Source organism: Octopus bimaculoides, chromosome 4, assembly GCF_046866305.1.
Source record: "Octopus bimaculoides isolate indiv1 chromosome 4, ASM4686630v1, whole genome shotgun sequence".
NCBI classification, from domain to species: domain Eukaryota; kingdom Metazoa; phylum Mollusca; class Cephalopoda; order Octopoda; family Octopodidae; genus Octopus; species Octopus bimaculoides.
Genome location: NC_142931.1, coordinates 120,688,823 through 120,703,627, shown reverse-complemented (window position 1 = coordinate 120,703,627; position 14,805 = coordinate 120,688,823). Strand labels below are relative to the sequence as shown.

The window sequence follows — 14,805 nt, the reverse complement described above, 5'->3', positions numbered from 1 at the left end:
GTAGGTCAAGATGACTCAAATTAAAGAATGTTGCATAACAATTCTTTCCGTCTTCTCACCTTGATCTACTGCTTAACCACTCTTTCTGATCATGGATTTACCTAAAGAAGATCCAATCTAACTGGATTTAATTGGACCCTCCCGCCCCCCTGGACATAATAAACCGCAACAAATATTGATGAGAAGCATTCTTCCACTGTCCAACCTGTATTTCTCCAATGACAGAATACTTGACTTATAGGGTCTTTGCTCGATACGAGGTTCCAATAGCTGGGGTATCCCAGAAACCACTGTCAGAGACTATCTTTACCAGTTTGTACTATTTTTACCATGCATTATGTAGCTAAATTTTTAGATTGAATTACATAAAATCAAATGTCCTTGTCCTGCCTCGACTAATTGTTTGCCTTTCCTCACTACTTTAACCTCTATTATATATATATATATATATATATAGATAGATACATTCATACACACACGTGTGTGTACCCTTGTCTTCTCATCATGTGATGGTTGTTAACAAGCTTCACTATCATACAAGCAATGATATTTGTTTCCAGTTGTAGAGAATCCACCTAAACAAATTTTGTCTGCCCCATGCACACACACACACACACACACACACACACACACACAAACACAAACACACATACGTATATGTATATATGTAAAAGTATCGAATTGTGATATCTTATATATATCGTCGTTTAACGTCCGCTTTCCATGCTAGCATGGGTTGGACGATTTGACTGAGGACTGGTGAACCAGGAGGCGACACCAGGATCCAATGTGATTTGGCAGAGTTTCTACAGCTGGATGCCCTTCCTAACGCCAACCACTCCGAGAGTGTAGTGGGTGCTTTTACGTGCCACCGGCATGAAGGCCAGTCAGGCGGTACTGGCAATGATATATATATATATATATATATATATATATATATATATCATCATCGTTTAATGTCCGCTTTCCATGCTAGCAAGGGTTGGACGATTTGACTGAGGACTGGTGGACCAGGAGGCTACACCAGGCTCCAATCTGATCTGGCAGAGTTTCTACAGCTGGATGCCCTTCCTAACACCAACCACTCCGAGAGTGTAGTGGGTGCTTTTACGTGCCACCGGCATGAAGGCCAGTCAGGCGGTACTGGCAACGATATATATATATATATATGTATATATATCATCATTATCATCATCGTTTAATGTCTGCTTTCCATGCTAGCATGGGTTGGACGATTTGACTGAGGACTGGTGAAACCAGATGGCTACACCAGGCTCCAATCTGATTTGGCAGAGTTTCTACAGCTCAATGCCCTTCCTAACGTCAACCACTCTGAGAGTGTAGTGGGTGCTTTTACGTGCCACCGGCATGAAAGCCAGTCAGGCGGTACTGGCAATGGCCGCGCTCAAAATGGTGTATTTTACGTGCCACCTGCACAGGAGCCAGTCCAGCGGCACTGGCATCAACATTTTAATTCTAAATTATAATTTGTTTTGAAATTTTAACATATGAATTTTTTAAAAATTATTTTTTCATTGAATAGATAAGATTACTGGGGCAAGACTGCACCACACCCTAGATAGGATTACTAGGCATCGCATCATGTTTGCACACAAGACTATATATATATATATATATATATATATATATATATATACATAAATATTGAACATTGAGAATGAGCACATCATCCCAGAACAAGGAAAGGAAATTCAAGAGGCCACTTTCTCCATTTATATGAGGTGGAATATCCTTTGGGTTTGTGGGGTGGTTAGGACTAAACTGTCTTGCTGCAAAACCAGCCATATCTCATTTCCAGGGAGCAGGAATATTCATGTTTACTACTGCCATCAAGCTTCTGTCATGCCCACCACTATGCCCTGCCTCCTATTAGCTTGGAGCATATGGGCATGTGCTGCAGCATTGTCTACATTATGTAAAAGTTCACCTTGATCACTGTTGGAATCATTGGGTAATTCCTCACTAGTTTCTTGCTCAAAATCACTTTCATTACCGTAATCAGACTCGTCTAAATCCTACTCATCATCATTAAGAATCTGAGCTTGTGCTTCTTCATCACTGACACATTTTGAACGCATTCTTGGCAAAATTCAAGCATGAAATAAGGAATCCACAATAGAATATGTATACTGAAGACCCGAAATAACATGCTCACCAATTGGTTGCTAAGTGGCTTGAGTGACTATTTTTATAATGTGTAACAAAATGAAGACATGTGGAGTGCCAGTAGACTAGCATTTCAGGAATATGTGGCCTTGGCATACTGCCAGTGCACCGGCATTTCAGGTTCTAAGGGTTAAATATGACAGTTATTTTGCTAAAGTCTTCATTATTTTCAAAATTAATTGAAACAAAGGCAGTGTGGTAATATTTATCCCTACTTTAATGTAGAGGTTCTGTTAGAAGGCAGTGCATTTCAACAAAAATAGACTAACAAGAGTTAGCTGTACTGAATGCATTGAAGAACTAGCTTCTGTCCTTACAAAACTCTTCAGTCTCTTTCTCTCTCTCTCTCTCTCTCTCTCTCTCTCTTTTGAGGGAACTATTTCACTCTATAGGTACCTATGCCACCTTGTTCTAATCCCAAGAAGGTCAGTTGCTTTGACCTTTCCATTTTCTTCTCCCACCATTGCTTTTACTTTCACAATCTTAAAGATGAAGTAAACAATTGTACAAAAGCAAAAAAGAAACCAAAAATCAAAAACCACCACCTTGTCCATCATGTTGAGTTTCCATTCTTTCTAAATGACAATTACTATAGTTTCCATTGAACCAAATTTACAAGAGACTTGTTCTCTTACATTGATACTCTTGTGATCTCTTGTCCTGAAGAACTTTAGCAAAAGCAATGTTGTTGCTCTTGATATCAACAAAACCTTTGCCAACAGGTTTCTCTTTGCTTCTCTTCTGTTCAAAATTTTGTGCCAGACTTCTTCATTGCAATGGTATTCACAGGGCTTTCTCCAACCCATGTTACATCAACTCTGGGACAAGATGACCTTCAAGAAGTCACAAGATACTTGTCCTTCTCAAATGATTTGCTTGTTATCATTTCTTAACAACACATGTTCTTGTGATACCACACTTCTCTAACCTCCATAAACTTCCTCATAGATGCACCATCCACATGACACATCATGCCAGATATGAAGTGTTTCTGCGAACAGACATCAAAAATATCCTCTAATGGGTCATGATAACCTAATCTTCTTCAATCGAACGAAGATATAATTACTACACTTATCGCTTCTCTCCACAGTATTCCATCTATCCATGAACAACACAAAACTATTACCCTTGAAGTTACCTCAAATACTTGGCCCCACAAGCTGTGGTTGTTTCTATGGTGACTTCATAAATGTGTGTATACATATGTACATCATTCATACATGCACACACACACACACACACACTCACACAGATATATACATACATATACATACATGTGCATACACACATACATGCACACACACACACACACACATTCATGCATCTATGTGTGTATAAAACATTACTAAATGTGCAATGTGCATCCCAAAGACTAGACTTCCTCTTCAGAGCCAAAAAATATTTCAGCTCTAATTAGTTGCTGACCTTCTTCAAAACTCAAGTCTGACCCACATTCGTGTACTCACATATCTGGAATAGTGCTCTTACTACACACACCCAAACCTTCTAGACTGCATTCACAAAAATACCATTCACTGATTAACAAAGACTTACCAACATACCACAACCATTAGTGGGCTCACAGCTCGAATGTTTCTTTTTTCTGCCTCTTCTGCAGTAACTACATTATCCTATGTCCTTTGGAGACATTGAGAATCCTTCATCCACTCCAAGCAACCTGCTGCACCCATCACTGTCTTTGTTCCTTCCTTCAACACTACTGTGCCTTTACCTTTTTTTAGATCACACACTTTTCTTTAATCCTTTTTACTTGGAACTATAATTAAACTCCTCTGTAATTTCTTCCTTGCCCATGTTTTTTGTTCAGACATCAACATACAGCTCAAACTCTTTCAGACTGCTTCAGTCTTACCAGTGTAAGAGAACCAGCCCATAACTCTCACAGACATGACTTCTCCACATTTTAAGGTTGAATAGAAAAAAATTCATCAGTAATTAAACCCTTTTATCTTAAGTATCTTTGGACATTGATTGTAATGATTGCTAATTTACTGTTTGATGGTGAGTGTTTGTTACACACATACATGGACTGAAGCACTGTCATATCTCAAACATTTGATGTCTGTAAAAAAAAGCTTGTGGTTCCCTTATCAGCAGATGGGGCTGCTTCATCTGTGATGAGGAATCCCAGTGAGTTGTTCATTGTTTCTTTGTGATAAGCAGACACCGAAAAAAAAAGTCTTCTCATTCATTTATTCTTGGAACATCATTAAAGAGCAATGTAATCCTTCTAACATTTGAAGTACAGTTAAAATATGTTGTGAAAGAACCAAATTAGATATCAACAAATGGATAGTGATTTTAGTATTCTTACACAGTACTATTGGCATGTGGAAGCTTGTGGCTTAATGGTTAAAGTGTTGTACTCATACTCATAAGATTGTGGTTTTGATTTCTGAACTGGGAGATGTGTTGTGTTCTTGAACAAAACACTTCAGTTCACTCAGTTGGCAAAAATGAGTAATCTTGCAATGGACTGGTATCCCATCCAATGGGGAATATATATATGCACCACAGAATCTAGGAAACTGGCCTTATCAGCCTATGGCTTGGGAAGGACCTTTGATCCTTTTTTGATTGTTGGTATTCTTTATAGTTATACCAAAATATAGAAGTAGCTTCATACTATGCAAATTTAGACAATTATTGGTAGTACAGACCTAACTTATCAAACAAATATGGAGACAATTACTTGTCTAATGCTTAAGTACCTTAAAATGGCAACACTGTTGTTCTCCAGGACAACAGGCCAATGGTTAAAACAGCCTGTTCCAGTTAATAAAATAAAGTTTGAGTTTCAGTCCCCAACCTTGCATAGAAATGTCACCCAAAGATAAGAAGAAAGGATATCAATCACAAAGTTGTTTTGACAACACGTCTGCGATGTAGATAGTCTGATAGCAAAGACAACATTGTTAATTCAGTTCAGAAAAAAAACAGTTTTACTCCTTTGTTTGTAAAATAAATGTAATCTTTTCACAGTCCAGATGAGTAAATCTCTTAATGGGTTTAGAGGAGTTTAGAATATCCAAGCAAAATGCTGCATTGTGAAACGCTAAATGTCTTATGTCTGGTAGGTTCAGACCTCTTGTGATTCAAGTTCAAAATGAACAAAAATTTTAAGTACATGTACAGAAATACCATAATTACAGCATTAGTTGTTGTCTTGGAGACACATGTGCTTCACCAAAATCACACAGTTTCAGCAGAAGAAGACTCAGTACATCAGTGAAGTGGGATTCTGCCCTTGCTAATATTTTGTCCTTTGGACAACAATATACAAAAGTTCAAGCCAACTCGTCAATCTAAACTTTACCAATTTTCAGCCAGTGAGGGAGCTTCCTTTTGTTTGCTTGACTTAGTAGAAATAGCAGCCAACTTACCCTCAACATCCAACTATTTTGGAGAGAAAGGAAACTTTAGATGATGCATTTCTGGATATGTTGTCTCTGAATAAAAATAAGGTATTATGGTTGTAGTTAATAATCAGGATTGATCTGGGGCTAATCAATAGGGGTCACCTCACCTACCAACAAGAGCCTATAAACCCATAGGCACTGTCCTTCCTTGTTGGATTATGAATTTTTTTAAACATCAAACATAGGTACAGGCTTGACAGTGGGTTTAGTCCCACTGCATGCCATCTTGAGCAAGTGTTTGCTATAGTCCTAGGTTGCCCAAAGCCCTGTCAGTGCACTTGGTAGATGGAAATGGGAAGTAGCCTATCATATATATATATATATATATATATATATATGTGTGTGTGTGTGTGTGTGTGTGTGTGTGTGTACAATAATATATATATATATATATATATAGGCCATGATAGATCGCTAGCCACTACACATTCTTTTTTTCTCTCCTTGTTTCTTTCTGTGGAAGAGCGTAGGCTCGAAACGTTAAAGACTTTTTCACTTCCTGAGTGTTATACTAATACATCTGTTTGTTTTTTACACCACCTGTCTTCGTCTTTTGGGTTTTTTTTGTGAATTCTTCCCCTATATCATCATCATCATCATCATCGTTTAACGTCCGCTTTCCATGCTAGCATGGGTTGGACGATTTGACTGAGGACTGGTGAAACCGGATGGCAACACCAGGCTCCAGTCTGATTTGGCAGAGTTTCTACAGCTGGATGCCCTTCCTAACGCCAACCACTCAGAGAGTGTAGTGGGTGCTTTTATGTGTCACCCGCACGAAAATGGCCACGCTCGAAATGGTGTCTTTTATGTGCCACCATCACAAGCCAGTCCAGGGGCACTGGCAACGATCTCACTCAAAAATCCTACGGGAGCCAGTCAGGCGGTACTGGCAACGGCCACGCTCAAAATGGTGCATCTCATGTGCCACCCGCACAAGAACCAGTCCAGGGGCACTGGCAACGATCTTACTTGGCTTGCCGGGTCTTCTCACGCACAGCACATTTCCAAAGGTCTCGGTCAGTAGTCATCGCCTCGGTGAGGCCCAATGTATGAAGGTCTTGCCTCACCACCTCAGCCCAGGTCTTCCTGGGCCTACCTCTTCCACGGGTTCCCTCAACTGTTAGGGTGTGGCACTTTTTCACGCAGCTATCCTCATCCATTCTCACAACATGTCCATACCAGCGCAATCGTCTCTCTTGCACGCCACAACTGATGCTTCTAATGTTCAGCTTTTCTCTCAAGATACTTACACTCTGACGGGTATTCACATTGACATTACACATCCAACGGAGCATACTGGCTTCATTCCTTGCGAGCTTACGTATGTCCTCAGCAGTTACAGCCCATGTTTCACTGCCATGTAGCATGGTTGTTCGTACGCATGCGTCATACAGTCTGCCTTTTACTCTGAGTGAGAGTCCCTTTGTCGCCAGCAGGGGTAAGAGCTCTCTAAACTTTGCCCAGGCTATTCTTATTCTAGTAGCTACACTTTCAGCGCACCCACCCCCACTACTAACTTGGTCGCCCAGATAGCGCAAGCTATCGACTACCTCTAGTTTTTCACCCTGGAATGAGATAGAAGTTGTTTCCTGTTTGTTTACAGTCTTTATTGCACCTGAACATCTGCCACAAGCAAAAACTAACTTGCTAGTTAACCTGCCTTTGATGTTGCTGCACCTCTTATGTGTCCATAGCTTGCACCGGGTACATCTTATAGAGTTACTACCTACTCCGTTTCTACATACTGAGCAGGGCCATCTACCTGAAGGGGTTTGTGTTTTATCTACCTTCCTACTTATTAGGATTTTGGTTTTTGCTAGGTTGACTCTAAGGCCCTTCAATTCTAGACCTTGCTTCCACACCTGAAACTTCTCCTCTAGTTCTGATAGTGACTCTGCAATTAGGGCAAGGTCATCAGCATAGAGGAGCTCCCAGGGGCAACCTGTCTTGAACTCCTCTGTGATTGCCTGGAGGACTATGGTAAATAAGAGGGGGCTGAGGACGGAACCTTGGTGGACCCCTACCTCTACCCAGAATTCATTGCTGTACTCATTTCCAACCCTCACCTTACTGGCAGCATCTCTGTACATGGCTCGCACAGCTCTCACTAACCATTCTTCTATCCCAAGTTTCCTCATTGACCACCAGATAAGGGATCGGGGGACCCTGTCAAAGGCTTTCTCCATGTCAACGAAAGCCAGGTACAGAGGTTTATCCTTAGCTAGGTATTTCTCCTGCAACTGTCTCACTAGAAATAAGGCATCAGTAGTGCTTTTACCTGGCACGAACCCAAACTGCATCTCATCTATATATATATATATATATATATATATTGCGGAGATGTACTTGCATAGCAAGCGACCTGATCTGAGATTGTGTGCTGGAACACGAAATTTTGTCAGTGAACAGGTTGTGGTCTCAAAGCAATGAAAATATTTTGCCAAATTAAATTTAAATGTTGAAGTGAATCTAACGGTTTTTGTGTGTTTCTTAAATGGCTTATAAGCACCTTCCATGCTGCAATTGTATATATATATATATATATATATATATATATATATATATATATATATATATATATATATATATATATATATATATATATATTGAAGAGATTTGTGTAAGGTCGGAACTATGAGAAGTTACAAAGTAAATTACAAAAGGAAAAGGAAAACAAACCAAAGTAAAATTGCAGTTTTACCTTGTATTTCTATATTTTGGGGTTATGACCCTTCTTTAGGAATTTAGAAAAAGTGTTGGATGGAAAAGTCATTGCTCAGTTGTGTGTAGGAGAAAGGTAGGAAGAAGGTGACATGTGCAGACTGGTGTTGATGTAGTAACTAATTTGCTTCATGAAGCAGACTGGTTGCTATAGCAAGTAGTCATTCATTTCCCTTATTCTGCAAAAGCATGGCCATGTCTGGCCACTTGTTTGGAAACAAGTGAAGGATGACATCAGAAAGGGCATCTGGTTGTAGCAGATCTGCCTCAATAAACTTTGACTGATCCATGCAAGCATGGAAAAACGGATGTGAAAACAATGATGAGGATGATGATGAAGCAAACACATCCATAAATAAATGAGTGTCATACGTAAACATAGAAAATTCTTTGAGGAGAACAATATGCAAAATGTTGCTGAAGAGGAATATGTATTTTAGTATTTCACTGTATAGTCTTTTTGTGCCTTGTGATGATTGGTGTTCAAAGAATTTTTTATCACTAGGTCATGCTATTAATTTATTTAATAATTTTTCTTTTCTTCTCTCTCATCAGGATGGTATCATACTTGAGAACATGCATGACATCCCATATTTGCATTCTAAAGATGTTGGTCCTGAAATTGTGGCCAGCATGGCTGTTGTAATGAATGAAGTGAAGAAAGTATTTAATAAGAAACCAATTGGAATTCAGATTTTAGCTGGTGCTAATGAAGCAGCTCTAGCTGTTTGTAAAGCCACAGGTAATTTTCTACTTATTATTATTATTATTAACATTATTTTCATTATCATCTTTCAATTGTTTCTATTTCTTGCCAAGTGTCTTCCTGACACCTAGGGTAGAGAAATGCACTACATACATTGGTGGGCCATTAAAATAGACACACCAGATTGTTCATTTACAATGTCATATGATAAAGAAAGAGGGGAAGAAAAACAAAGAGAAAAAGGAAAAATAAAAAATAAGAAATAAAAAACACAGTCGTGTTTGTTTCTTTGTTTGTCCATCGACAAGATATCTCAAGAACCACTGGATGGATTCGAATGAAACTTTCAGAGATATTTAGCCTTGTGACGGGCATGAATTGATTGGATTTTGGGATCGATTCGGTACCAGACAAGGACTCTGGATTATTTTTCTGTTTTTTTTTTACTTAATTTTTGAGAGCAGTTGGGTTCATTTTTAGTATTCTCGTTTATGAGAGCAGTCAAGTTTATTTCAGATATTCTCGTTTTACAAATCATTTCCAGCTAATCATTGAGAGGACATTGGTCTTGCCTTGGTGGAGGTTTGCGCTCCCTGAGTGCTCTTATCATTACTATTATTATTATTATTATTATTATTACCAAGGCGGTGAGCTGGCAGAATCATTAGCAAGCTGGACAAAATGCATCTTATAGAGTTTCTATCTATGCCTTTTCTACAGATCGAGCAGGGCCATCTACCTGAAGGGATTTGTGGTTTGTCTGCCTTCCTACTTATTAAGACTTTGGTTTTAGCTAGGTTGACTCTAAGGCCCTTCGATTCTAATCCTTGCTTCCACACCTGAAATTTTTCCTCTAGTTCTGATAGTGACTCAGCAATTAGAGCAAGGTCATCAGCATAGAGGAGCTCCCAGGGGCATCCTGTCTTGAATCCCTCTGTTATTGCCTGGAGGACTATGATAAATAGGAGGGCGCTGAGGATTGAACCTTGGTGGACCCCTACCTCTACCCCGAATTCTTCACTGTACTCATTGTCAACCCTCACCTTACTGACAGCATTCCTGTACATTGCTTGCACATCTCTCACTAACCATTCATCAATCCCCAGTTTCTCATTGATTACCAAATAAGGGATCAGGGGACCCTGTCGAAGGCTTTCTCCATGTCAACGAAAGCCAGGTACAGGGGTTTATACATATAATATATATATGCATATAAGGCAACAAGCTGGTTGAATCATTAGCATGCTGAGCAAAATGTGTAGCAGTGTTTCATCTGTCTTCATGATCTGAGTTCAAATTCCACTGATATTCTCTTTGCCTTTCATCCTTTGAGGGTTGATAAAATTAGTACCAATTGAGTACTGGGGTGAATGTAACGAACTTCCCCCCTGCTCTGAACTTGCTGGACTTGTGCTAAAATTTGAAACCAATATATATATATATATATATATATATATATATATATATATATATATATATATATATGTGCATCATCATCATCATTTAACATCTGCTTTCTATACTAGCACGGGTTGGACAGTTTGACTGAGGACTGGCGAGCCAGATGGCTGCACCAGACTCCAATCTGATCTGGTAGAGTTTCTACAGCTGGATGCCCTTCCTAATGCCAACCACTCTGAGAGTGTAGTGAGTGCTTTTACATGCCACTGGCACGAGGGCCAGTCACGCGGTACTAGCAATGGTCATGCTCAAATGGTGTTTTTTACATGCCACCTGCACAGGAACCAGTCCAGCAGCACTGGCAATGATCTTGCTCAGATGTTGTCTTTCACGTGCCACTGGCACAAGTGCCAGTAAGGCAACGCTGGTAATGATCACACTCGAATGGTGCTTTTTACGTGTCACTGGCATGGGAGCTAGTCAGTGGCCCTGGCAACGATCACACTCAGATGGTGCTCTTAGCGTAACACTAGCACGGATGCCGGTCATGCGGTGCTGTTATTGGCCACGTCAGCAAATTTGATTTCACCTGCCTCAACAGGTCTTCACAAGCAGAGTTTAGTGTCCAATGAAAGAAAGGTATGCATAAGTGGGCTGGTTACACTACTGGCATAGGTCACGGGTTTTGGTCTCACTTGGCTTGCCGAATCTTCTCAAGTACAGCATATTTCCAAAGGTCTCGGTCACTAGTCATTGCCTCGGTGAGGCCTAATGTTTGAAGGGCTTGCTTCACCACTTCATCTCAGGTCTTTCTGGGTCTACCTTTTCCACAGGTTCCCTCAACCGCTAGGGTGTGGCACTTTTTGACACAGCTATCTTCATCCATTCTCACCACATGATCATACCAGCGCAGTCGTCTCTCCTGACCACCACATCTGATGCTTCTTAGGTCCAACTTTTCTCTCAAGGCACTTACACTTTATCGAGCTTGCATATATATATATATATATATATATATATATATATATATATATATATATATATATATACACACACACACTTACACACACACACAAACACATATATGTAGGACAAGTTATAAATAATGGTCATTACATATGTTTCCTTTATTAAAACAAATTTGGCTTACAGCTGTTTCCAGTAATTATAGGTATGTTACTGATAGGTTTACTCAATCAGTCTATTGTTCAGTTGAGAGAAATTGAATGACCTAAAAAATTAATGCTATATATGTGTCTATCTTTCCATCCATCCATCCAGCTATTGTCAGTACACACATGCTTACAAAGGTGAGTGAACCCAAATTCCAGAGTCACTGTTAACTTTTTCCTTGTTAAAGTTTAATAAACGTACACTTCTATTAAAAAGTATTGCGTAATCCTTTAGTTTAATCTTAAATGGGTGTCAGGTGTAACTTGACATAAAAACAAACATCAATGTGTGTATGTGTGGGTGTGTGTTAGCAGGGTAAAATAGATATAGAACAAACAAATAAACAATATATATGGGGGTGAACCAACATGGCTACAACTGAGTGGCTAAACTAGTAAAGAATATAAATTTCACTACCTTTAAGTACACCAATGTATCCTTGGAGATCTTACATAATTTTGACACTACAGATTACAGCTTGAGTTATTAACACTTTTCATCTAACTTAATCCTATATTTCCTACTAGCATTCCATACTATCACTATTACTGCTCTAACATAGCTTTTTTTATTCTGTCATTTTTATGTTGCCATATATTTTGACAGATATTATATTCTTAAATTTTGCTAGTTTTTGCTTCAACAGTGTTGATTCTAGTTATTTGCTGTTCGGTAGCCTTGATAAAGTTTTCACACTTCTTCATTTAATTGCCTCTCTTCCAGTCAGGTTAAGGTGCAGGGCTCAGTGTTTAGAGCATCAGGTTCACAATTCATGAGGTTGTGAGTTTGATTCCTGGACCGGGCTATGTGCTGTGTTCTTGAGCAAGACACTTTAGTTTACATTGCTCAAGTTCACTCAGCTGTAGAAATGAGTTGCAACATCACTGGTGCCAAGCTGTATTGGCCTTTGACTTTCCTTTGGATAACATCAGGGGCATGGAGAGGGGAGACTGGTATGCATGGATGACTACTGGTCTTTAATAGACAACCTTGCCTAGACTTGTGCCTCAGAGGGTAACTTTCTAGGTGCAATCCTGTGGTCATTTATGACTGAAGGGGATCCTTTCTTCTTCCTTCTTTCCAGTCAGGTGGGGGTGGGGGTGGCAGGGATGAGGGTAATCATTGAATCAGTATCAGTTGAGCACTGGGGTTGATGTAATTGACTAACCCTCATCTCCAAAATTTCAGGCCTTGTGCCTATAATAGATAGGATTATTATGTATTAAAATTTACTAAAAATTCTTTATTGTTAAAACATTTTCCAGTAATGTTTATAATAAATTAAATAGAAATCACAAAAACTACAAACTAAGTCTGTAAACTACTTAGCTGTATGTTTTATTTTGGCTGCTCCAATTTTTACTAATTTAACCATTTTGTTACCATATTGCTGTTGAAATATGGTTGCAAAATTGTTTCAGTTAATTCTAAAAATAATGAAGTATTTAGTAAAATAACTGTCATTATAAAGCTGGTGTTTGGAACTTATATTAACAAGAAATTTGGACGGATGGTCTTAATTTAGAACACTTTAAAACAGGAAGTTTCTATTATGGAATGATGGGGTGGTGGTCTCAGGTGGGTTGGTATCAAAAGGATTAATGTTGTAATATGAGTCAAAGTAATAGAATGACTTCAACGAGAATTGACTTGAGAATTGGAACTTCTGGGGAGAATTTATCCATGAAGACTGTGTTTCAGGCAAGTTTGGTGAAGCAATTTGTATTTCATTCAGAATTTTGTTCCCCATTGAAAATTGCTGATTCACTGGAAACTTTTACCCTTTCATCACTGCGGCATGAGTATTTAATATACCAGGTGGGTGGGGTGGATAAATTAGTTGTGTGACAGAAATAGCAGTGTGCTAGATTGAATATCTCTCAATATCTATTTATGTCCAGAAGGCAGTGAGATGGCAGAATTGTTAGCATACTGGGCAAAATGCTTAGTGGCATTTTGTTTGTCCTTATGTTCTGAGTTCAAATTCTGCTGCAGTTAAATTCACCTTTCATTCTCTCAGGTTCAATAAAATAAGTACCAGTTGAACACTGGGGTCATTGTAATCAACTTATACCCCTCCCCCGAAATTGCTGGCCTTGTGCAAAAATCTGAAAGCAATATTTATTTCAGTCCTTTTACATTATGAGTGAAAATCTTGCTCAGGTTTACTCTTCAGATTTCTCTTGAGTCAATAAAATAAACACAAGGCACAGGCATGGCTGTATGGCCCAAAAATAGTTTGCTTCCCTTCCATGTGGTTTTAGGTTAACCCTTTTAGCATTTAAACTGGCCATATCCGGCCAAAAGTATTCTGCCTATTCTATGTTCAAACTGGCCAGATCTGGTCTCTCACACAAACCCTACAATATCATTTTAAAAATTAACAGCTACCTTATCAAAATCTCATAGCTACAAGATAATGCATGATTACTTCAAAACAATGTGAATAAAAAAGCATTAATTATGGCAGAATAATGTGAACACTAAAGGGTTAAGTCTCATTGCATGGCACCTTAGGCAAGTGTTTTCTACTACAGTTCCAGGTTGACCAAAGACTTGTCAGTGGATTCATCATACAGAAACTGAAAGTGGACCATCATTTATAAATGTCCAAGAAGAGAATAAAACAGGGGAGTTAGTGTATATTTTTATTATAGCGTCATAAATTACACAATATTTATGAGTGTAATATTATTTCATTCAAAATGGCAATTCTTCAGGTATGTGTGTGGTGTGTGTGCATGTTTGTGTGGTGTGCATGTTTGTGTGGTGTGCATGTTTGTGTGGTGTGCATGCATGCATACATGTGTGTCTATTTGTTTGTTTGCATTTCACTCACTTCTTGGAAATTTGCAACGTAATGAAGGTGGTGTTGTCGTTGTCAGTTCTGTAAGCAAATCATGTTTTCTTCATACTTTCGAAACCTCATGGATAAGTGGATAAGAGTCAGTGTTAGAAAGGTCATCCAGCTGCAAAACGATGTCTCAATAAGTATATTCCTCTAACCCATGCTAGCATGAAAAACAGACAAATAAAAATAAAATAAATGAATGAATATTACAGAGATCCAATTCTATTACATTTTTCCCTTCAGGACAAATCTGTTGTGTCAGTTTTATAGGTGGTGAACTCTCATAATTGTTAGAGAGTTGGACAAAATGCCTACAGTAT

General features: G+C 38.8%; 1 protein-coding gene across 3 annotated transcripts in view; it reads left to right on the top strand.

The window, feature by feature from the left end:
- LOC106874859 (uncharacterized protein F13E9.13, mitochondrial) overlaps window positions 1–14,805 on the top strand; it is a 139,816-nt gene that overhangs the window by 26,046 nt on the left and 98,965 nt on the right. For all 3 annotated transcript variants that reach the window (XM_089351267.1, XM_089351266.1, XM_014922756.3), the window contains exon 3: window positions 8,910–9,096. In XM_089351267.1, coding sequence (XP_089207393.1) covers window positions 8,910–9,096 — 187 coding nt within the window. The remainder of the gene's footprint in view (window positions 1–8,909; window positions 9,097–14,805) is intronic.